The 23,721-nt window shown below is 53.3% G+C and overlaps 1 protein-coding gene across 1 annotated transcript in view; it reads left to right on the top strand.

The window, feature by feature from the left end:
• The window catches only part of PCSK7 (proprotein convertase subtilisin/kexin type 7), a 49,167-nt gene that overhangs the window by 23,184 nt on the left and 2,262 nt on the right, over nt 1-23,721 (top strand). Inside the window, exons 9-14 of the mRNA XM_065417097.1 lie at nt 8,542-8,709; nt 10,191-10,298; nt 14,498-14,600; nt 20,543-20,699; nt 21,678-21,772; nt 22,727-22,820. Of these exons, the coding sequence (XP_065273169.1) occupies nt 8,542-8,709; nt 10,191-10,298; nt 14,498-14,600; nt 20,543-20,699; nt 21,678-21,772; nt 22,727-22,820 (725 nt within the window). The remainder of the gene's footprint in view (nt 1-8,541; nt 8,710-10,190; nt 10,299-14,497; nt 14,601-20,542; nt 20,700-21,677; nt 21,773-22,726; nt 22,821-23,721) is intronic.

Here is a 23,721-nt window from a genome sequence, read left to right as displayed (position 1 = left end):
CACACGGCCGCGTCTATCCCAGCAGAGCTACGTCAGGGCCATGGAAACCGCACCCTCTGTGTTTTGTGCCGTGTGAGCTGTTGGAGGTACAGCTTCCCAGGCACCAGCGTGGCATCCTCTTGGAAAGAAAGGGCAGCTCAGTACATTTCCTGTGGCAGTGCTGAGTCTGGTGAGACATGATACCACCTTTAAGTCAAGCGGTGCAGGTAACGGCTCTTCCTCATGCACTTCTGTGTAAGTGGCAGATTCTAGCCATGTGCCTGGGTATCACAGGCAGTCCCTCACCCCAGGCTTGTCCTCCACACTCCCTCCCAAGCTTTTCAGTGCAGCCAAAGATTAAACCTCTAGACCAGGGGTAGGCAACCTATGGCACACGTGCTGAAGGCGGCACGCGAGCTGATTTTCAGCGGCACTCACTCTGCCCGGGTCCTGGCCACCGGTCCGGGGGGCTCTGCATTTTAATTTAATTTTAAATGAAGCTTCTTAAACATTTTAAAAACCTTATTTACTTTACATAGAACAATAGTTTAGTTATATATTACAGACTTATAGAAAGAGACCTTCTAAAAACGTTAACATGTATGACTGGCCCGCGGAACCTTAAATCAGAGTGACTAAAAGAAGACTCGGCACAGCACTGCTGAAAGGTTGCCGACCCCTGGCCTAGACAGTGCTAGCTCATCTAAAGAACCCCTGAAGCATTCCTGATGCTGTTGTGGCCCAGCTCTGCATGCTGCAGCGTAAAACAAAATCCCCATTCTCTGTTTGTGTGGAAAAACCAGGCAGTGCAAACCTAACTGCTGTTGGTCTTCTGTGCTTCATGGGCTATCCCTGAGCCACCTTTCCACCGCAGGGAGAAAGAGAACCAAACAGTGGTTTGTCTAGTGGGAACACACACTGCTGGGCCCGTCTTGGACAATGCTAGGGATTCAATCGCCTTTCTATAGAACAGAATCAAATGGATGGAGTTCACAGACTCGGCTATGGAGGCAGGAGGCTGACAGTTTGCTGGGCTTCCAGTGAGAACAGGCTTCTCCTAACGCAACTGGCACTTCCTTTGGGCCTGCTTAGCTGTGTTATTTCCAAAGTCACTAACATTCAGTAGCCATGGTAGTTTGTTTTTATGGGCTGCCGCTCTTTGTAAATACAAGAAGGTGGGAGGGGAGAGATTACCCTGGAGATGCAGCCTTGGGAAATCTCAGGGTGTTTCCAAGATAGCATACATGGAAGAGGGGCATGTCAGTTACCCTTTCTCTCTCCCCCAGAGCTCTAGATGGCTTCTGTTCATGATGCATATGTGCTGTCCCTGGCTCCTTAGAAGAAACCACCAAGTTCTAAATACATCTGTCAATTTCCCATTGCTCAGGTTTGGCAGTAGTTCTACAAACGAGGACTCGCCGAAAGAGCCAGATCTGTAGCTCTGGGTGTGTAACCGGATCTCTGCTTTGCAAACCAGACTTTGATAACTAATTGGAGCAATTCGGGGGAATGACAGGGTCTCCAAATGGAAATGGGGAACTTGGGGGGCAGGTCCAGGAAAATGTAACAATGAAAGAGACGGTGATGAGAGTACAAGTTAACTAGCCACTCAGTTTGTATGCTGAACAGTAAATGAGCCCCAGAAAGCTTGGTTCATTTCATCTCTGAAAACCCCAGGGGCTAGTGCAAAGAATCAGTGTTTCCTAACTAGAAAAGACCACATCCCCATCTAAGAAAATGGTTAGACTCAGGGTGCTACAAAAGAAATAAAATCTATAATGGAGCTTAAGTTTTCCTTTTAAAAATAGCTTGAATTAATTCACGCTGGCTTGAAAACCACTGGTGCAAGAGAAAAAGAAACGCTAGTCAATTAGGGACTCCGCTATACTTTTCATCTTGGAGCGTGTTGTAGTTTTCATTTTTATGTCCAGCTTCCTCCAAACCTGAGGTCTGTGAGCTAATTTTAAAAAGTCTGACATGCCCTTTCTCCTTAAAGAATGGCCTCATATGATGATAAAAGAGGCGCTACTCTTCCATCAAAGAGTCTGAATCGGATGCCTTGCACACGTCCTCTCTTTTTACAGTAACATGATCACTACTCCAATAAACTTGTGTGTCTGTTATGTAGGGCATATTAAATATACCCCCGTCCACAGGGAATATTCTCTCCTCTTTGTGCCTTTTAATTGTCCTTTAATAGTATTGCCGTTAATGTTTTTGACAGCCGTCTATTTTCCAGACTATAAATGTTCTGCCGTTTCCGTTAATGGGAAGAATTTAATATGGTCTCTGGCATGAACTGCATCTCGGACTGACATTTGTGGTGCTCGCTGTATTTTTTTTTTTTTTTGGTAGAACATACAGTATCTCAGTGCAAATTGCAGATGTTTGAAGCTGACAAAATGCTTTGGAGTTGACTATAAAAGTCAACAAAGAAAGTACCGTTCTTGGCAATGGAGGATGCAGTTATATCCCACTGAGTGGAGAGGGACAAATGTTGATCCCAGCTTGTCCTGTGCTTTGACCATAACCAATTTTAATTAGCTGATTTTATGGCATGATGTAGGACAGAATGATGCACCATTTGGAGCCTTCTCAAGTGACTTTTCTAAGGCTCACTTGTTTACTTGCATCTTATCTAAGATACCTCTTACAAAGGCCAAATTTTGCTTGGTTACTCACCAGTGTAAAGCCAGAATAAATCTGTTGCCTTTAGTGGAGCTAGTCTAGAATTACACTGCTGTATCCAAAAAAGCAGAACTTGGCCTGGTAGTTTTATTTTCTACCAAGCTATGACTGCTTTACCGCTCTCCTGACTGATAGCTGCCATTAGGTAACTAGGGTTTTGTCCACACTGGACACTCAGGAAAGTTAATCCAAATTAACTAACGGTGTGAATTTAAAGTAGATTAGTTAAACTGCATTGAACCCCTGTGTGGATGTTTTTATTCAGAATTAATAAATTAAATAATGGAGATATCCTATCTCCTAGAACTGGAAGGACCTTGAAAGGTCATCAAGTCCAGCCCCCTGCCTTCACTAGCAGGACCAAGTACTGATTTTGCCCCAGCTCCCTAAGTGGCCCCCTCAAGGATTGAACTCACAACGCTGGGTTTAGCAGGCCAATGCTCAAACCACTGAGCTATCCCTCCCCCCAGTGGCCTTAATTCAGTTTATCTTAATTCACTTCCAGATGGAATAATGGCCCTCAGTGCATCAATCTCTGCAGCTAGGGCCTGTCTCTTACTTTGTGTTTTAAAAAGAAATAGCATCTGGTTAATTTTAACAGGGGCAGCATTAACTCTACCCAAGCTTCTGTGCAGGGCCTCCTTGGAGCAGTGCTAGAACAGCCCCCTTGCTTCAGCTGGCAGGAATCCATGTCTGATAGTCTTACCAGGAGACGGGCATGAGTAGGGCAGGAGATGGCTGGTGCGTGCACTCAGCCTCCAGGAGAGGGAGGTAACTCCTGCCAGTTTTAAGTTCTGTGGCTGCAGGATATGGTGGCCGAGAAGCTGAGCCAACCTGGCCACTGAAGAATAGGGTGAAGCTCCCTGTGTCTCAAGTGAGGACTCAGTGCAGGAGGGCGCCAGGCTGGCTGGGTGGTGACCGCATGGTAATGGCACGAGTGCTGCTGCACCTCAGCCCTGGGCTTTGCGGCGCTCACAGGAAGCAGAAGGGCGGCAAAGGGGGCTTAGCCGGTTTTCGTACTGCTGGCGTAAGCTGCTGGGAAGCCTATGAAAAGCCAGCCCTCCTCAACCGGGGCAACGGCGCCGTGGGAAATCCCATACGGCAGCCGGGGAGGGGGGGAAATAGCCGTCCTGGTGCACCCAGGGGGAGACTCCGCTTCCTGGGTTTGGAGAACGGAGCTGCTGAGTCAAAACCGTTCGCAGCTCTTCACTGGGGGAGCGAGGGGTGTTCGGCATGGGCCCCAGCAGGAGGAGGAGCCGCAGGAGCAGGGCAGAGAGGAGGGGGAATATGGTGTTGCTTATGCAGCAGCAAGTAGGGCTGAGAACTGGAAGGGGGCTTGGAGCAATGGAGCGATCTGGTGCTGGGCAGCTATAAAACCAGAGCAGAACTTGTGCCACCAGTGTGAATCCATCCCTGCCATAAGCCGGGCCAGCAGCTGTAGTGCTGCACTCTCCTGTTCATAGTTAGCACTGGGGTAGCTCTTCACTTGGTCCCCTGCAATCCTCACGCCCCAGCCCTCAGTCTAGAGCTGCAGAAACAACTGTGCTTCGGGCGCCCGTGGCAAAGCTGCCTGTGGTGTCATCGGAGGAGCACGGTGTCCTCCTGCATCTGTCCTGCACGACGCTGTACGTACCTTCATGGGCAAGTGCCATCAGCCGTCTGCTCGAGGGCTCTGTCACTACAGCCCAACACCTGCCTTGGCCACTTAGAGAGAAGGGAGAGCTGCCTTCCCCTGGCTGGAGAGCCCCAGGGAGCTCAGCATGGGGTGGAAAGCAATCCCACGAATAACAACCAGGGCCTGTGTTTCGGAGCATGCGCACCAGGCTATGCATCGAATTACAAGGCTGAAGCTTGGCTATGTTAAGTGCCAGACCAGTGCTGTGGTCTCCCCAGAATATGCTACGCTGGAGTCTTGCCGCCTCGGAATTGATTCATCACAAATACAGAAGCTCTTCAGCCCCTGCCTGGCCACTGCTGGGCACTGCAGATACGGGTATGGGTGTGACACTCTGCACATTGGTAAGGCCCAGTGCCACCCAGCCAGAAACCTCCACTAAGCTCACTAATCTGAACCCCATAAGTGCTCTACCTCAGACGCCACGAGTCCTTCCCCTGGGAGCGCTGACTCCTAGCCCCATGGGGAACGAAGCAAAGAGGGCCTGGACCTGAGCCAGGATGCCAGGGTCCCACTCCCAGCTTTGTTGCTCACAGCCTCTGTGACATTTTGGGCCATTCATTCGCTTCTCAAGGGCCGAGTTAAGTCAGTGACCTTTGTAAAGGGCTCCTGGTCCCACTAGTCAAAGTTTTCTTGTCTAATTGGCAGCGGGTCTCTTGAAGGTTAATCCCTACAGCGGCCATACTCTGTCCTGGTCAGACCTTTCCTGAGCCAGTCACCCCTTCCGTCTCCCCACCCCCAGAGCCATTGTGTGCGGCATAACAACCTAGTGTGGCCGTGTCCAGACCGCCCCTGGCTGCTTTTCTGCTTAATCCAGTGGCTTGACTGTGAACTCCCAGGGAAATGTTTCCAGACTTTCCCGTTACTAAATCCTGCCCCTTTGTTGTTGTTCCATTTCTGGCTGCGAGTGAGAATGACAAACCTTCCGGCAGCTTGGCCTGCCTGGCTGCAGCTTGGCATGGGCTCAGCAACCACAAAGAACAAAAAAGCCCGTGTGTGCTGCAAATTCCACAGGCGTCCGGAGAGGAGGTCGCTGGTGCCTTCCTGTGGCCGTTCCAGGGGAGACGGCAGGGCGGTGAACGGATCACACCCCAGCCTGCCTGGAGTTAATAGTGAGCCAAACAGCCCTGGGGACTGGGGACTGCATTTGCAAAAGTAGCCACTTCCTTTGGGTGCCCAATCTGAGAAACTTGAGGCCAGACATTGGAAGGTCTGAGTCACTAAGCGTTTCAGTTGGGCACCCACTTGTCCCAGGTGGGGCCCCCAGTGCTTGGACACACTTGAGAATTCTGGCCCAAGTGCACTGGGGAGGGAGACACAAGCTGCAGTGAGGGGAGTGTTAGGGGCAGGGCCGGCTCCAGCATTTTTGCCACCCCAAGCGGCGGGGGGGAAAAAAAGCCGCGATTGACGACACTTCGGCGGGAGCTCTACCGCCACCGCTTCGTTCTTCGGCGGCAATTCGGTGGCAGGTCCTTCCCTCCGAGAGGGACCAAGGGACCCGACGCTGAAGACCCGGATGTGCCGCCCCTTTCCATTGGCCGCCCCAAGCACCTGCTTGCTGCGCTGGTGCCTGGAGCTGGCCCTGGTTAGGGGAAGGGGAGCCCATGGAGCCCTTTGGCCATTTTTTAACTCTTGTCATTACCCGTGTTCGCATGGGGGCAGGAGTCAGGGCTCCTGGCTTCTAGCAGCATAGCTAAGTCCCGTCACCTCCCTGAACCATTTTCCACACGCTTAAAACGAGGGCAGAATTTCCCGCTCTTGGTGAAGTGCTTGGAGATTCCCAAGCAACTGCTGTACAAGTGCAAAGCATCATCATTAATTCTATTGCCAAAAGCCATAAGGTGGGGGGGGGGGTGTCCGTCTACCTTTAAATAGCCCCCTTCCTGCAGGAGGGCCGCTGCATTGTTCAGATACTGTGCGAGGCTCCTGCGAGGAGATGCCCAGCTGGTTGGGTTAGTGGCACATGTGCCAATGTTACATCCTGGCCGGGGTTTCATGCTCTGATTCCCACTCTGACGTTCCTTTGTACAACCGCTCCACACTTCTCCCCACACACATGCTTTCCAGGCGGTTTCACGCTTCTGATCGCTCTGGGGGGAAGAAACTGAGCATTTAGGCTGGAATGCATGGCTGGGCTGGTTACCTGAGAGGGCAGGGGAAAATATGCTACTGGCAGCGTGAAACATGCTTGGTAATCGCTGTAGCATTTAATCAGCAGGGATCATTATTAGCTCATCCCTTCCTTTTTAGGGCAGACGTCTCGCCCCAGTCGAAGGACTTGTAGGGTGCATGGGAGTTTGCAGTCCTTAGTGTGCAAACCGGAGGAGTTAATGGGTGACTTGAGCACAGTCTATAAGTAACTACGTGGGGAACAAATACTGAATAATGGGCACTTCAGTCTAGCAGAGGAAGGTAGAACACGATCCAATGGCTGGAAGTCGAAGCTAGACCAGTTCAGACTGGAAATAAAGCGTAAATTGATAACATTGAGAGTAGAACAAGAAGCAATGGGCTTAAACTGCAGCAAGGGAGGTTTAGGTTGGACATTAGGAAAAAGTTCCTAACTGTCAGGGTGGTTAAACACTGGAATAAATTGCCTAGGGAGGTTGTGGAATCTCCATCTCTGGAGATATTTAAGAGTAGGTTAGATAAATGTCTATCAGGGATGGTCTAGACAGTATTTGGTCTTGCCATGCGGGCAGGGGACTGGACTCGATGACCTCTCGAGGTCCCTTCCAGTCCTAGAATCTATGAATCTATGAATTACCACTGGAACAATTTCCCAAGAGTGGTGATGGATTCTCCATCACTGGCAGTTTTTAAATCAGGGTTGGGTTTTTTCAATCTCTAGGCATTCTTGTGAGGCAGATCTCAGGGCTGTGTGATACCGGGGGTCGGACGAGATGATCACAATGGTACCTTCTGGCCTTGGGATCTATGAATCTATTAAATGCAAGCTCCAGCCTTGCTTTCTGGGTGTACAGCACCGTGCACTACATGGCTGGGTTGCTCAGAGTCCTTGGGGAGTTAGGAGTCCCATCCCCATTGAAAGTCAGTGGGATTTGGGCCCCTTTGAAAATCCCAGTCTATGAGCACTATGACAAACAAATGACAACCCAGTTCCCCGCGAGCAGCCATGGGGGTGGGGGGTTATTTGGGGGGCTGTAGTGGACGGACAGACCATAGAGAGGAAGGCTGTTCCAGTGATTCAGGCACTAACCTAGGATTTGGGTGCTCTGGGTTCCATTCCCTTCTTTGCCACAGTCTTCCTGTGCTTTGAGCAGGGGGTTGGACTAGATACCTCCTGATACCAACCTTGATATTCTATGACCTTGGGCAAATCCCTTAGCCCCTCGGCAGCCCAGCTGTTACATGGGGGTGGTCGCCCAGCCCTGCTGCCCAGGGGTGCTCGGAGGATAAATACATTAAAGACTGAGGTGTTTGCATATGGTGGTGATGGGAGCCAGACAAGTGCCATAAGTGGGTACACAGGCCCAGTGGAAGAACAGCCCTTGGACAGGCTGCGCCCCCTGCTTCTCAGTGACACGGTTCCTTGTCAGACCAGGTCCCTGTGGCGTTGAAGTTGGTTCCCCCAGCCTCTGAGCCGTTCCTCCCCATTTCCAGCTGCACCTCATGGTCCCTTTTATCTCCTCTTGCCTGTGGGAGGCAAGGAGCCATCTTGGCTGTGGCGAAAGCAGTCAGGAGAGCACAATGCTACAGGCCTGTCCAGGAAGTGCCCTGGGAGCCCTTGTCTGTGAGAGCAGTGGGTAGACTTTCAGGTAGGCACCCAAACCTCTGTCTGCTCCTTTGAAACCCTGGGCTGGAAATCTGCCTTCTCGCAGGGTTAGGCCAATTCCCTTGCTGGGACTAGGGGGGTGTTAAGACGAAACATCATCTGAAAAACCCCCAAGTGATGGTTTGTCGTCCCCGTTGCTTGGCTGAGGTTCAGCTTGAGTGTTGGGCAAACGGTCAGGAGCATTTGCTGGGCCCAGTCTGTACCCAGGGTTTTGTTACTAGATGTGTTACAAGCAAGGTGTAGCCTCCATCGGCCGCTGCTGTAACCTGGGGAGCGAGCCAGGGACATGGGGGTGACTCCTGCGCGCACAGACTGGTGTGCACGGTGGCTCACTCGTCCTAAAAGCTCTAGCACTCTGAAGGCTGCATCTGACCAGAGGCGTCTCTTTGGCTCTTTGTTCAAGGTGACGACAGACTGGAATTTGGAGAAAGGCACAGGATGCACCGAGGGCCACACAGGGACTTCAGCTGCTGCCCCCCTCGCAGCCGGCATGATTGCCTTGATGCTCCAAGTGCGACCGTGTCTCACCTGGCGAGATGTCCAGCACATCATTGTCTTCACAGCCACCAAGGTGAGAAAAGAGCTCCTTGGAGATGTGCCCCCTAGTTCCAGCTGCACAGAACCTCCAGCCCCTCGGCTTTCCGCCTTGGCCCCTCTTGGCGAAGGCTCCAGTGCATGCTGGGTGGGTCTGGATGGGCTTGAACAGTGAGCTCACCCCCATCAATCTCACCTTTCCCTTGACCCCAGGAGATGGATGGCTCTTCCCCTCGCCCCTTGTTCTCACCAGGAATGTGCCTGAGGCAGACGGTATTCTCTGCTGTCAGCATGATATATGGGGTATTTGTTCCATGCATTCCTGAATCTGCCAGGATGCAAATCTTCAGAGGTATCCAAGATGAGCCTGCGTGTGGATAGTGCAGGAGCCAGGGTGGAGTAGGGCTTGGTTGGCGGAGTCGAGATGATACACCCGCTGGAGTTTTTGCAATGGCCCCTAAAATGCTTCACAGTGTGAAAGCAGAAAGGCCTGATTTGTCTGATGCAGTCAAGGAATTCTGAAAAAAGAACAGGAGTCCTTGTGGCACCTTAGAGACTAACAAATTTATTTGAGCATTTGTTAGTCTCTAAGGTGCCACAAGGACTCCTGTTCTTTTTGTGGATACAGACTAACACGGCTGCTACTCTGAAAGGAATTCTGAGTCTTGGAGACAGAGAGTGGGAAGAGCTCCTTTTGTAAATGTTACTGTTTGCTGGGTTCTTATTCAGGTACAGCTCCCACTGACTTCAGGGGGAGTTTGACTGCAGAAGGAAGGAGTAGATAGTGAATCTGAAAGAGGCATCTGGGGTTGGCCAGCAGGCAGGGTTTTGTTGTACTTGGTGTGTGTGTCCCCTGCAGTTTACGTGACACAGTGAGATAAAACTTGCTTTGGCGCAGGGGAACTTTTTCCACAGTTGGAGACAACGGCTGCCAAAGCGCTAAACCCCAGTAAGTAATAGGACCCAGATCTGATCTGCCCCAACTCGCGCTGATTTAAGTGATTGTATTTATTCCTTTGAAACTGGCCTTTAGACTTTCCAGGGGCTGCGATCTGGGCAGGGAGGGAGGAAGGGACCAGCTGGGATATTTCAGAGCAGAGGCATTTTTGTCCTTTGCGCTGTTTGTTTTTCTTTTGAAGAGCGAGGAATCCTGGCTCGGTTGGGATTCAGTTTAAACAGAGGGCGAGCTGTCCTTTCTAATCAGGCCCCATGGCAGAGCCGGAGTTGGCTTTGCTGCTGTTACAATTCACTTCTGAGTCTCTTCTGCGAAGTCTGCTGGTTAGGCAGATGTAGCCAGGTTCCCCCAGTTTCCGGAGGGTGGCTTAGGTCTGCGTTTGCAAGGTAGGGCCCATAGGTCTGTGTGCAGCGAGGCTAGGAGGGTGCTTTCCCAGTTCCCCCAGTCCTTGCGACCCTTGTCTTTGCGTAGCTGAATGTTAGCTCGCCCTGCAAGAGGCAGGTGTATCCCCCCCCCCAGCTAAGTCACTCCAGCTGATGTGGCTCCCTCTGGTTCCTTTGCAGTATGAAGATCGTCGCACCAACTGGGACACTAACCGGGCGGGCTTCAGCCACAGCCATGAGCACGGCTTCGGCTTGCTAAATGCTTGGAGGCTTGTCAACGCTGCCAAGGTAACTCAGGCCTGCTGGCGTCAGGCCCATCCGACCGGCAACCCCACGGGCTCCCCCCCAGACATACGCTGCACGCAGGGACAAATCCGCCTAGCAACAGCTTCTTCCCTGTCTCCGGCTCCTGGTGGCCTGGCCTAGGTGTTTCCATAGTGCCCGTTACTATGGGAGCTACCCACTGGCAGGGCTGTGGCCAGGCCATCCTGTGTACAAGAGACAAGGGCAGGGGCTACAAGAGACAGCCATGGGCCTGGGCCAGCGCTCCTCAGCCTGAGGACAGCCTGACGTCGACTCCCACCTCCCAAACCTCATCACAGGCCACATCTCGCTCTCCTCGGCCTTCCCCTCTGAGCGAGCTCGGGCGACCTCAGGGCTCTCTTGAGACGGGAAGGTCCTGTCAGTTGGGGGGAGCTGTGAAGTCCTTTGCTGAGGGTGTGTATGAAGTGTTTCCCTTTGCAGGGCAAAGCTTCTCTGATAGAGACTCTAACAAAGGCATCTGAAGAAGTGGGCTTTTTACCCAAGAAAGCTTATGCCCAAATAAATCTGTTAGTCTAAGGTGTCACCGGACTCCTCGTTGTTTTAACAGAGACTTGTGTAGCCACTCTGGTGTGGTCCAGTGCAACAGGGCTCAGGACTGGCAGTCAGGAGACCTGGGTTCTAGTTCTGGCTCTGCTACTGACCTTGGGCAAGTCACTTGCCCTCTCTGTGCCTCAGTTTCTCCTGCTGTCCCATTTTGTACCGTCTGTGGATGAAAAACCCTATATGAAAGCTACGTATTTTTACTGATAAATTGTAGTAATGGGGCGAAAAATGCCTGTGTAGAAGTGGTCCCTGCTTCCTCAGCAGGTCAGCTCCCTGTGCACAGTCTGGGTGAGAGCTGGCCATTTTGATATGGACAGGTTTGGCCTTTAATACTGTCTCGCACGACCGTCTCATAAACCAACAAGGGAAATATAGCCTAGACAAACCTACTGTATGGTGGGTGCGCAACTGGCTGGAAAACCCTACCCAGAGTCGTTATCAGTGGTTCACAGTCAAGCTGAAAGGGCATATCGAGTGGGGTCCCGCAGGGATCTGTCCTCGGTCTGTTTCTATTCAATATCTTCCTAAATGATTTGGATAATGGCATAGAGAGTACACTTGTAAAGTTTGTGGACGATACCAAGCTGGGAGGAGTTGCAAGTGTCTTATAGGAAGGGATTAGAATTCAAAATGATCTTAGCAAACTGGAGAAATGGTCTGAAATAAATGGGATGAAATTCAATAACGGGAAATGCAAGTTCTACTCTTAGGAAGGGACACTCAATTGCACAAACACAAAATGGGAAATGACTGCCTAGGAAGGAGTACTGTGGGACAGGAGCTGGGGATTATAGTGGCTCACAAATGAAATATGAGTCAACAATGTAATATTGTTTCAGAAAAAGCAAACATCATTCTGGGATGTTGTGAAGGAGCCGAGAGGCGTCTGCCTGGCACAGCAGGGGTTAAAGAACACCTGTGGGGTCAGCTAGCCCCACCCTGCCCCGTTATACCTGCAGCAATGTCAGGCCTGGAAGGGGGAGAAAAGAAGGGAGCCCCCCTCAGCCAGGGGCTGACTGGCGAAGAGGCAGGAGCTCTGTGTCTCTGCCTGAAGGCACAGATGCAACCTGCCTGCCAGCGCAGGCACTGAAAGCAAGTCAGTCTTCCCCTGCCAAGGGGAATCTACCACCAAGCCCCAACTGTGGGGAAACTGGACTAGCAGGGCCATGCCCCAAATTAAAGGACTTACGTAGGGAGCAAGATCCATCTCCCCTGGCTAGGGGTGTGAGCGGCCCAGGACTCTGAGCCAAGACCTGAAGGAAAGGAGGGCAGGTCCCCCCCTCCAGCCCCTAACCAACGATCTAGCCGCTAAGCTGCCCAGCCACTGAAGGCCCTGTCACAGATGTATTATCAGGAGTGCTGTAAGCAAGACATGAGCAGTAATTCTTCCGCTCTACTCAGCATTGATTAGGCCTCAGCGGAAGGACTGTATCCTATTCTGGGCCCCACACCTCAGGCAAGACATGAACAAATTGGAGAAAGTCCAGAGAAGAGCAACAAAAATGATTAATGATCTAGAAAACATGAGCTCTGAGGATAAATTGAAAAAAATTGGGTTTGTTTAGTCTGGAGAAGATATGATGGAGGTGGGGGACAAAATAACTGTCTTCAGGTATGTGAAAGGTTGTTATAAAGAGGAGGGTGATAAATTGTGCTCATCCACTGAGGACAGGAGATGTAATGGGGTTAAACTGCAGCAAAGGAAAAACTTCCTAACTGTCAGGATAGTTAAACACTGGAACAAATTCCCTGGGGAGATTGCGGAATCTCTGTCATTGGAGGCTTTTTGGAACAGGTTTGACAAACACCTAGTGGTCTAGACAATACTTAGTCCTGCCTCAGTGCAGAGGGCTGGACTAGATGACCTATCGAGGTCCCCTCCCAGTCCTACGTTTCCATGATTTCGGTGTGTGGAATGAGTTTCCATGTATTTTGCTCCCATTGGCCCTGCAGAACTAGCCCAGCCCAGAGAGAGGGAGATGGATTCTAGTCTGACTCGTGTTTCAGCAACGGAATTATTCACTCAGTTCCAGCACAGCATCTGTGATGCCTGAGAAGAAAAGTGCCCAGCTTGACAGTCAGATCCCGGGGGAGACAACAGCACTGGTGGTTTAAGACAATAACATAATAAAAAAAGAAACATTGGCAGAAAAATTTGAGTAGGGATCATGGAGACCAGTAAACGCAGACCCCCTTGCACACAGACATGCTGATCAGAGCAGGGCTGCACTTTAAATGCCTGCTCTGCTGAGCCTTAGCCAAATCTGCCTCTCACAGTGACTCCAAAGATTAGTTGCGTAAAGAGGACAAGACTCCGGCCTTCCTTGTAGGGTAAGTGATACGTTGACTTGGGGGTCAAACTACAAGGATTCCCGCTGCACCTCCTCACTATACGGCTGCTTTGGGGATGAAGTCATGAGTCCTTAGGCAAGTAGTGCAAACCTGCCCCTCTTTCAGAGCTCTATATATAGCCACAGGCAAGAGGCTTGTTTATGGAAGCCGTCGGGTCTGATTCATGGCTCTGGGGGCCGGGGGTTGTTGGCAGTGCTCAGCGTGGGGAGACTGTCACACCTGCTCTTTGGGCACCAAGCTTTGTGACATGGCAGGACATGCCCAAAGGGCAGAGGAACCCGGCATTCTCTGAAGGCAACTGCAGATCTCCAAGTGCTGCAGTCCTGGATTGGTTTTGTGGGTTGCAGTGGAAGGGGAGTGCTTAGAGCAGGGGCCGGGTTCTAGTCCCTGCTCTGGCACTAACTCGCTGTGAGACCTTGGGCAAATCCCTTTACCTCTGTTTCCTCGTCAGTAACCTGCACAGTAGCATGTACAAAAACAAGAGAGCTCACCAGTGGGGGGACCAGGTGTCTCTGGTTTGCCAGAATCACACCTCCCCCAAAGTAGGTTTTCTCGTGTTCGTATTCGCAGGCTTGTCTCTGTCCCTGTAGCGCTCAGGGAGGTGTTTGTGTCCCTGGGTAGGTGCTAAGAATCTTGTTCTGCTGCCCGAGCAGAGCCCTGGGAATCCAGGACCTTTGTTAATGGCCAGACTGCTTCAGTGACTTAGCAAGAGCAAATTTCCTTGCTCCTGGAAACACTGTCGCAGACAAAGCACCTACTTTTCTCTGCCGTTCCTGCTGGTTCCCCTCGTCTCAGCCACCCCGGCTGAGACATAAGAAGTCAAGTGACATGCCCCAGCTCACTCAGCGTGTTGGTGGCTGAGCTGAAAATGGACCCAGGAGTCCTGACTCCCAGTCCCCTGTTCTAACAAATGAACCAGTGTTCCCTCTGCTCTTCAGTACATTCAGCCAGGCCTGCTTGTCTAGCGTCACATGCCTCAATAGCCTCATAACGCCCCCCGTGTCTCCCAGCATCCCCGGGAAAGGCTTCTGAATCTCAGGCCCCAGACTTAAGTTCCCACACTAATGTGCTGTCATGACTCACTGAGCTGTCTCTAACGAATTAACACCACGTCCATGACCGCCTGCAATCGATACATTATTGATGAGCCCAGCCGTGGAGAGACTCGTACTTAAAGGTTTATGTGTTAATGGCTGGGGAGAGCAAGGGTCTGGGGAGGATTCGGATGCTGCAGGATGCTAACTCTTCCCCCGTCTCTCCTTCTACAGATCTGGGAATCTGTCCCATACTTAGCGTCATACATCAGCCCTGTTCTAAAGGAGGGCAGGACCGTCCCGCAGGTCCCTCAGGCATTGGAAGTCACCTGGAATGGTAAGCACAGCACACCCCCTCTGTGGGGCCCCGTCCTTGTCTCTCAGGCAGCCTGCCTCTACAGGAGAGGAGTACAAGGCCTTGTAGACCTCCAGGTCACCAGCTCAAATCAACAGCTGGGTGATGGCAACCAAAAGTCGCTCTCGCCTGCTGGCCGGTGTGAGCTTAGAACGGGCCCCAGAGACCCAGCTCCCCCCAGGGGGGGGCACTGCAGCATGGCAGGGCTGGGGCCCAGGGGTGGGGCAGTGCGTGGGAGGCATGCGCTGCCACTGCCCATGCAGGGCTCGCCGTGTCTCCAGGACTGTCAGTCTGCCTTTCACCAGCGCTGATTTCACCTAATAACCCACCCAAAGCATCTGCCCGGGCAAAGGGCTCCTAGGGTATAACAGAGGGCAGCCGGGGGTAGGAAGGTGCAGGGCAAAGCTGTGGTGAGAGAACATCGTCTGGTGAAGAAATCGGAGCATTCGGGGGCGAAGGCCCATAGCGGGGAAATTGAGGGAGCAGCAGGGATCGGTTTTCAGCGGCACTGGGAAAGGAGCTGGAGATGATGCCGTGGGGAAGACCGGAAGGCTGTTCCAGGGTAAGCCTCTCACCCCACAGGCGGCTGATAGCTTGGCAGGGCATTTCTCACAGTGAAATAGCTGGTGTTGGGAGCTGCCTTGTTAAGGGGTAGCGTCGTGACGAGCATCCAGGGAAGGTCTGTGTGGGTGCCCGGGGGCTGGAGCGATACACACTGGCAGGATGAGAGTGCCCCACATCGCTCGAGGGCTCCGGCATGGCCAGGGAAGAACTGATCAGGGTGAACTTTCAGGGGAGCTTGGGACAAACCCAGGCTGCAGCCAGCCATTTCCAGTATCTCGGGTCCCAGCGGGGTAAGAATGGACAGAATTCTGCGGGGATGTTGCCAGGGCAGGGGGAGCCGAGCCGGGAAGAAAGGAAGCGAGGGCACAGGTAAACGTGCCTGCATCACGCTGGCCAGAACGTGGCCCTCGGAGAACTCCAGCCAGATCTGCCCCTGCCCTAGGCAGCAGCTGCCAATCTAGGAACTGCCAGTCCCAGCGTGTGCTTCTGTGCTGGCGGTGGTGGCATGCCACTGAGGATCCGGGATCCCCTCATTGTCAGCTCTGCTGTTTGTTTCTGAAGGGTGCTCCTTCTTGCCCATCCCATTGGAGACGAGAGCAGGATGAAACAGGGAACCCTGGAGAAATGGGGGAGGCAGGATTTCCTTCTGGGTGTTCGCTCATGCAACATCTGTGGGGTTGAAACCAAAGCAGACCGAGTTCTCCCCGGCTGGGCGCTGCACCGTGGGAGGGGTGCAGGGACATGGATGCAGTGCTGAGAGGCTGGAGATGATGCCAGAGCAGAAGCCTTAGCGGCTTTGCCTTGGGCATGCTTACGGTGTACTGTGCTGAAGGCAGATTGTGTGCGGCAGCTCCAGATGCCCTCCCAGCCAGAGATCAGACATCAGCCAAGCAGGAGCAGAAACAGTGTGGTGGGAGAGACAGCTAAGGCTGAGGAGGGGGGTCTGGGGCAGGAGGAACAGCTGTGACTATAGGGATGACCCCAGTGGGACAGGATGGGGGGGCAGCAGGGACAGATTGGCCTCGCACAAGCCCAGGAATTTTAGACAGACTATGAAAGAGTTAAGCGTCCCGAGAAGCCTGTTTTTTTTTCTTTTCTTTTTGAGACCGCTGCTGCTTTTGTTTGTTGAGCTGCTTCCCCCCACGCGCGAGTAGTTTAATAAATTGATGTCTTTGGAAAGGCAGACAGGCATTAGCGAGCTCTTACGGCAGGGCCCAGCACGGCAGGGGCTGGGCTGCGGCCAGACCTGTTCAGTTGCCTTTGACCATTTTAGGTAATGTTGCAGCTCCTGACTTGGCTGGCCTCTGGCAACATAAACAAGGCCCTTCTCCGGAGCTGCTACTAGTGGGAAGGAGAGGCCCAGGAGTAAAGTTGAGCTGATGTGGTGCAGCCCGTGGTTGCGGGGCTTGTTTTCCTTCCCATACCAGGAGCCCCCCTCGCCATGGGCTCACTGGCCAGATGTGCTTGCGTGTTTTAGTCTGGCCTTCCTTTCCTGCTCGCCAGCCGCCCTCCCCTTTCATTGTGTTTTGTCCTCGTGCATGATGGGAAATTCCTTCTGCACCCCCTGAAATGACTGGCGTTCACCGCGGCTCCCCAGACTAGACTCTCCAGCGGGGGGCGAACGTGGGATTAAACCCTTGGCTTGCTCACTGACCCACTGGTCCCGGGAATTCATCCCATTCACGAGCCTGGTGGGAGCGGCAGGGCACAGAGGAGCAGCCCTCCTTATCCATTTCCAGTGCCTGCCATCAGAGGGGCCCAAAGCACCTCGCGGTCGCCAGTGAATGAACCTTCCCCACCCGCTCTGAATTAGGGACCTGGGGAGTCCCTCTTACAGGCAGTGCCGCGCGACTGACCTGTCAGACAGCTTTGAATCCCGGTGCTGCCTTTGGCTTCCACTCGCACCCTCTGCTGGGCAGGGAGCCCCCTGCTTTGAACCCACTGTATCAGGCCCGGGCGAGGTGCAAGCTGACTGAATGATTTCCCCCATGGTCACACAAAGGGTGACCTCCTCGTCAAGGATTAAACCCCAGAGGCCTCCAGGCTCCAAGTCCTGGGTGCTAACCGCTTGGCACAGGATAGGTCGCGGGGCAGTGGGCAGAGCAGCTCATCTGATGGCTTTCACAGCCGCTCGCCGTTCGACAGAGCCCAGCATGAAAGCCTGGGTTGGCTGTGACCGGCTATTCGGAGGGCTCCCTGAAATGACTTTGAAGCGTCAGTGCATTTCCCCGTAGACAGGTGTCCCCGTCGCAACTCCCACTCCGCCCCCAGCCCTAGCCCTTGGGGGTCTCTCCAGGCCAGGCCTGAGGCACCTTGGCGGGAGCTTGCCTAGTGAATTTTGTGCCGGCTCTGCAGAGGGGGAGAGAGGATGGGAGGGCGGGAGCGTGTCCGTCCCACATCCTTTCTGAGCACTGAATTCACACACCGATGTAAAGTGCAGAGACCTGGCTGCCCAGTCCAGGGAAACGTGAGTGTCAGGGGCAGCCTCTAGAGAGACCTTGTAAAACCACAAGAGAGACACTAACCCTGATCCCGGCAAACAGGAGACAGGGTTGTTTTTTGTTAATGGAGTCAGGTTTGTTCTCAGTCTGTAGGAGCCTTAAAGATCATGGCTAGGAGAGAAAAACAAGGGAGCTCTGGCAGCTCTGAGAGCGTTGCCCTAAAAGGAATTCTGAGTTGAAAGTGCAGCAGCAAACAAAATGTTGGGAAATGCCAGAAAAGAGAGACGTGGGGGAAGTATGTCCACAGGAATGCACGCTGCTCTGCTTTCCGCCCAGGTGCCCTGGGGACTCACCCGGAGACTTAACCCTTCAGCGCAGGCACGAAGGGAGACTGGAATTGGCCTCTTAGTCACCACGCACGTGAGAGGCCTGCGTGACTCCGTTGCTAAGGAAGGCCATGTGTGAAAGCAGCCAAGGAGAGAGAGTCCTTAATGCACCCCCTGGTCCTGTAGCTTGGGAATGGGCTAAGGAGGCAGACGCTGCCCACCTGCTTCCTGGCTGGGCGGTTGGGAGGGTTGTTGAAGCTAGAGCTGGCCACATTGTTTGGCAAATAGTAAATTTGTCAAAAAATGCATTGCGGGGGAGGGTTTGCACTGAAATAATTCATCAATTCAGGTCGAGTTGTGGCTGGAAAAAAATGGATTCTCTCTCTCGAAAAAGTCAAACTGGTTCATTTCCACCCTTTCAAAATGAAACATTGGGATGTTTTGTTTCGAAATTTAACTATATTTATTTAAAAATAAACAACGAAAAAGGATGAAAAACACCTGAAAAGGAAACACAATGAAAACCTGAAAATAATTCATTTCTTCTCAGGGTTTGGTGGTGTTTTGTTTTCGTTTCATCTGAGGTGTTTTTGGATGCAAAATGAAATGTTGTTGTTTTCCTTTCAGTGAGAAAAGCGAAACATTCAGTTTTGCTTCAAAATGAACTAGAATTGGGTTTGGATTTTTTCGGTTTGGCCCCCAAACTGAACAATCACTTATTCGCTTGGCTCTGTTAGCCACCCTTAACTCTGGTTGAAATCTGCTGCTGTCAGACTCTCTAGCTGATTACAGTTTCTTGTTGGTAGCACCTTTGGGGAGGCAGTATTGATTAGTGGTTGGAACTAGGGTGACCAGATGACCCGATTTTATAGGGACAGTCCCAATATTTGGGGTTTGTCTTATATAGGTGCCTATTACCCCCCACCTCCTGTCCTGATTTTTCACACTTGCTGTCAGGTCACCCTAGTTGGAACTGTGGACTGGGAGTAGGGTGACCAGACAGCAAATGTGAAAAATCAGGACAGGGTTGGGGGTAATATGAGCCTATATAAGAAAAAGACCCAAAAATCTGGACTGTCCCTATAAAATCGGGACATCTGGTCACCCTAACTGGGAGTCCGGACTCCTGGGTTCTACTCTCAGCTTTGGTGCTCACTCCCTTGCCACTTTAGGCAAGTCACTTACCCTCCCAATGCTTCTGGTTCCCAAGCTTTAAACGGGAATAAAGATGCCTCTAGCTCTCAGGGAGGTTGTGAGGCATAGTTCACTGATGTTTGCAAAGGGCTTGGAGATCCTCGGGCGAAAGGCACCGGCGAGGGGCAAAGGATTATTATTGCAGTTGCTGAAGGTTGAAGGGTTCTTGTTGCAGCCCTGAACCTCCACATCAGCACCCTCCTCTCCTGCTCTGGAATTCGCAGTCCTGAGTCAGGACGGTGTGGAATTTTTGTGGTAAACGGGCCTGTCTGTCACCTTGAACTCAGCCCATCTGTTCCAAAGAGCAGAGTGTGTCACGGTGTACCTAGGGCCGGGGCATTCGAATCCCTGTGGGGCAGGGCTGGAGCATTCAGCACGAGCCAGGGCTGGGAGCTCGCTTTGACTGCAAGCTTAGACTGCAAGCTCTCAGCCCATCTGACTGCAAGGAAAGCTTCTTGTCGTGGCATTAGCATCGCAGTGGCACACGCAGCCCTACTAACTTCACAGCACAGGCACATAGACTATTTCGGAGGGAGAAGAACATAGATCCAACTAAGGCTTTCCCACCTCCTGGGCTTTGCAGGTGCAGGTGACATGTTATGGGATATCAGAGACGCAGCCATTCTGTTTTATACAACATTTCTATTACTTGCTGCCACTACTTTCCTCAGCAGTTATCTGACACCGCGAAACCCCGATCCCGCTTCTTCCTTCAAATCCTCAATTTCCTGTCTTTGCTGTTAATAGCCAGAGTTCAGCGGGAGTCACCCTGCTAAATCCAGTTATGCTGCTTTGCAGAATTGTGCAGAGGAAGGATGTGTCTTTGGGAACAAAGCACATTTGCAAAAACTCCTAACGCTGGAGGGAAGCTCTGACCAGGTACCACCTGTGTATCTGTTTAGGACAAACTTCCTGCATTGGTGAGAAGACAAGCACTGCATTTAGGCTGCATGAGAAATTCCCAGTGGAGCGCCCACAGCCCAAGCCACACAACCCAGGCGTGAAAAGCAAGGCAGCATAGTCGCCACTGAGGGACTGCAAGCCACGGAGCTGGGTGTACAAGAGAACCCTTTTCCAGGCCTGGCTGTTTTCCCGCGGCTGACATGGGTGGCAAGGGGCTGTTAACAATGAAAACGGATCCGTTCGTGGGAAGTTGAGACGCTGATTGCGGAGCTGGGTGCCAGAGCGCCCGGAATTGGAAACGAGAGCAGCCTTGCTGCCTGTGTGGGCAGTGGGCGGAGAGTCCATGTGAGAGGTGTCTAGCACGTGTCCTGCCTACGTGTCGATCCGTTGTTCCCATGCAGCGCGGGGAGGTCTGGGGGGAGTGGGGAGCGCTCATTGTGTGTGTGTGTCCTATTAACCAGCCCGCTGACACCTGCACGCCTTTACTCCTTACCAGTCACAGCGGCCGACCTCGCCTTGTCTGGCATGAGGACCTTGGAGCACGTGGCAGTGACCGTCACCATAACCCACCCTCGCCGTGGCAACCTGGAAATCAAACTCCTCTGCCCCAGTGGCATGGTGTCCAGGATTGGGACCACCAGGAGCCTGGACTCGTAAGCAGTGCAGAACTCTGCCGGCAGGGGCCGCAGGAAGGGGTGGGATGGGCTTGGGGGGCAGTGATGGGTGACTTCCCAGGTGCTATAAAGTCTGGGGGTCTGGAGGTGAAAGTGGGGGCTGGGTGGACCACGTGCAGCAAGGGCGTTTCCAGGTGGGTTGTTGGAGTGAAAGGGGGTAGTTGAAAGCCACGCATGTAATACAAGGATAGCACCTTATTAGCTCAGGCGCTTCTGTCCCTATGTGAGCCCACTGCCCTGTCCAGCCCCAGCATTTAGAAGCCCGCTATGTGCTGCTTTTGCTCCATGGGAGGGGAAGGAGAATTTCCCAGGATCTCCCTAACTGACTCCTAGCCCACTCCTGCCCTGTATTAACACAGACCCGCTGGCCATGGAGAGCTCTACTCCATGCCCCCCAGAGCCCAGCGAGTCCGCTGCAGGTGAATCCAGACAGAGCCGTTTCTGTCCATCTCTCGGGGGCAATGCGGGGAGGGGGAGGGTGTTAATTAGCTGCAGCTCCCGGGTTCCTGGCCAGTTCTCAGCGCCGCCCTCGGTATGAGCTGTCCCTGGGCTCTGTGTCCCAGTGAACGGGGCTGGCCTCTCAGAAAGCAGCACACGTAGATAGGCAGCACTGGCTGGCCCTGCTCAGCCGGGACGAGGCCAATGTCCCTCTCTCACCATCCAGGGTAGAGTGGGGAAGCTCGTATGGCAGCGCCCAGACCGCCCCTGGCCTGTGGATAGAAGCATTGCTGTCGCCGTCACCTCTGCTCTTTAATCTCCAGGCTCGTGCCTGTTGGCTCACGCGATATGCTCTGCTCTGGGGCCAGGGACACCCAGCCCCTGCTGCCTTGGCTGCCAGCTCCTGATCTCCTGCCCATCTCGTTGGAACAGAATCTGTTTGCAGACCTGACGCCCAGACACAAAGCGCCCAGTGGCTTGTTCGCTCCTCATGGGGTATTTTTCTCCTCCCTCTTGCAGAGATCCCAACGGCTTTGCTGACTGGACCTTCTCCACAGTGAGGTGCTGGGGGGAGGAAGCCCAGGGCATGTACAGACTCATTATCAGGGATGTCGGTGAGTCCCTCCCTCTCTAGGAAACTAATGGTCCTGGGCCCACCGGCCTGTTGTCGACTTTCATTTCTGACTCCTCTGTGTGTCGGGTCCTCGCCCAGCCCCGGAGCCTCCAGTCTCCTCCTGCCCTGCAGGGTGAATCCATTGACTGCTGCTGAGTTCCTGGGGGGAAAGGCCCATTCCCGTCCTGCAGGACAGGTGGGGAGTGCAGGCCCCAGGGCTGGATGTAATCCAGGCAGGTGCTGTATTAGCTGGTCTTCTACAGCTCTGCCCCCGCTCCTCTGTCCTTCCACACAGCACCCCTGCTATTCAGCCCTCTGCAGCCTGCTGATGCACCTCAATCCCAAACCTCATCCTCAACCCTCCCTGCTGTCCCAGCCCTGTGCACCCCGTCAGCTCTGCCAGTGCCGCTCATTCCGGCCCTGCAGCACCTCCTGCTCGTCCAGGCCGGGGCCTCTCCAGTGCAGACAGAGGCAGCTAACTGTGGGGAGGGCCTGTGCTCAATTTGGGCTAGGCTGAGACTAGTGGGGGCCTGAGTCCGACAGGAGCCCAGGCCCCCAGAGCAGGATGGCTGGGTTGGCCCCCAAGGTCTCTCCCCGCTGGGTCTAGAGCCTGGCACACACAGAACTTTTCAGTCTGATGTGGGCACAGCCGTGCGTTATCTGGGCACTGTGCTGTGGGCCTTCCCAGGAGTCGTGAGGAGAGCAGTCGTTTATGTGCCACTCAGCTGCTGCTGAGGCCACGTGCCCACCACATGCTCCGGCCCGTAGGATTCCAGAACAATGCCAAGAACATTGATTCTTTCCCAAGCTAGGAGGCACAAAGGGTTCCCGTCCCCATCCTGCAGGCAGGGTCGCCATTGCTGGGTCTGCAGGCAGGAATGCTGCTTTCTCTGGTACGCTGCAGCAGCAGGGGCCACATGGACCCCAGTGGGAAAGTCTCCGTTTGCTTTTCCAGGGGATGAGACGCTGAAGACAGGGACGTTGAAGCAGTGGCAGCTGACACTTTACGGCTCTTCGTGGACTCCGGCGGAGATGAGGGAACGGCAAAGGTACGGGAGCCTCCTTTCACAAAGGAGCCCTGAGGCCAGGCTGAGGCCAGGCAGCGGGTTTTCGTATGTGAACAGATTTTTGAACAGGTCAAATGGCCACGGCCCAGGAAGCATCAAATGAGGCAGAGGGAGCCACATGGAATCCATTCGTAGCCACTCAGCGTATTGCTTGGCATTTCCGATGAGGATTGCTGTCGCCTAGCTCCCAGGGAGAGAGCCCCAGGGCCCTGTGAGATGAAGGGAAATTCGGGTCTAAAGAGAGGGGGAGTCTGATTTCTTTATCACCTCAGAAATCCGAGCTGCTGCTCTTTGGCTGGCAGCAGTGTCCGTAAGCACCGCGGAGGCTGGCCTGGGGGGCTGAACGTAAAGAAACGTACAATTGGACCTGGGACCGATTCCTGGTGGGGTTTGTAGCAGCCTGGAGATGGAGTCAGGACTCACTGGGCTAGGGCCTGCAGCTGGCCCCCTTGAATGATCTGTTGGGGGATTTGGCTGGCTGCGCAAGGGAACTCTGTGGCTGCTGAATGGAGCCAGCATATGGTCCGATTCTGCCTGGCAAGTCCTGGGGTGCACAAGGCCCTCACAGACAGCCTGGCCGCCAGGGGCAGCGTGGAGGAGCAGCGTGGAGGGCTTTAGGCTGATGGATAGGTGACAAATCACGTATTTTGATCAATTCAAAGCACCTTTTCCTTTAACTCTCATGCCGCCTGTCAGACTCGTTACCAAACGGTGCATTCTGGCTGCCGAAGGGGACACAGATAGTCCCTGGGACCTGCCACTCCCCCATCCTTGGCCTGTGCTTAATCCTGAGGGTTGGGAGATCGAAGCCAGCAAACGCACTGATGGGGGCAGAGCACCTCCCTGCAGGGCTGGTGTCTCTTCTAGGAGCTTAGACCTGAGC

This window comes from Emys orbicularis, chromosome 15 (genome assembly GCF_028017835.1).
Source record: "Emys orbicularis isolate rEmyOrb1 chromosome 15, rEmyOrb1.hap1, whole genome shotgun sequence".
Lineage (NCBI taxonomy): Eukaryota > Metazoa > Chordata > Testudines > Emydidae > Emys > Emys orbicularis.
This window is presented reverse-complemented; position numbering and strand designations above follow the sequence as displayed.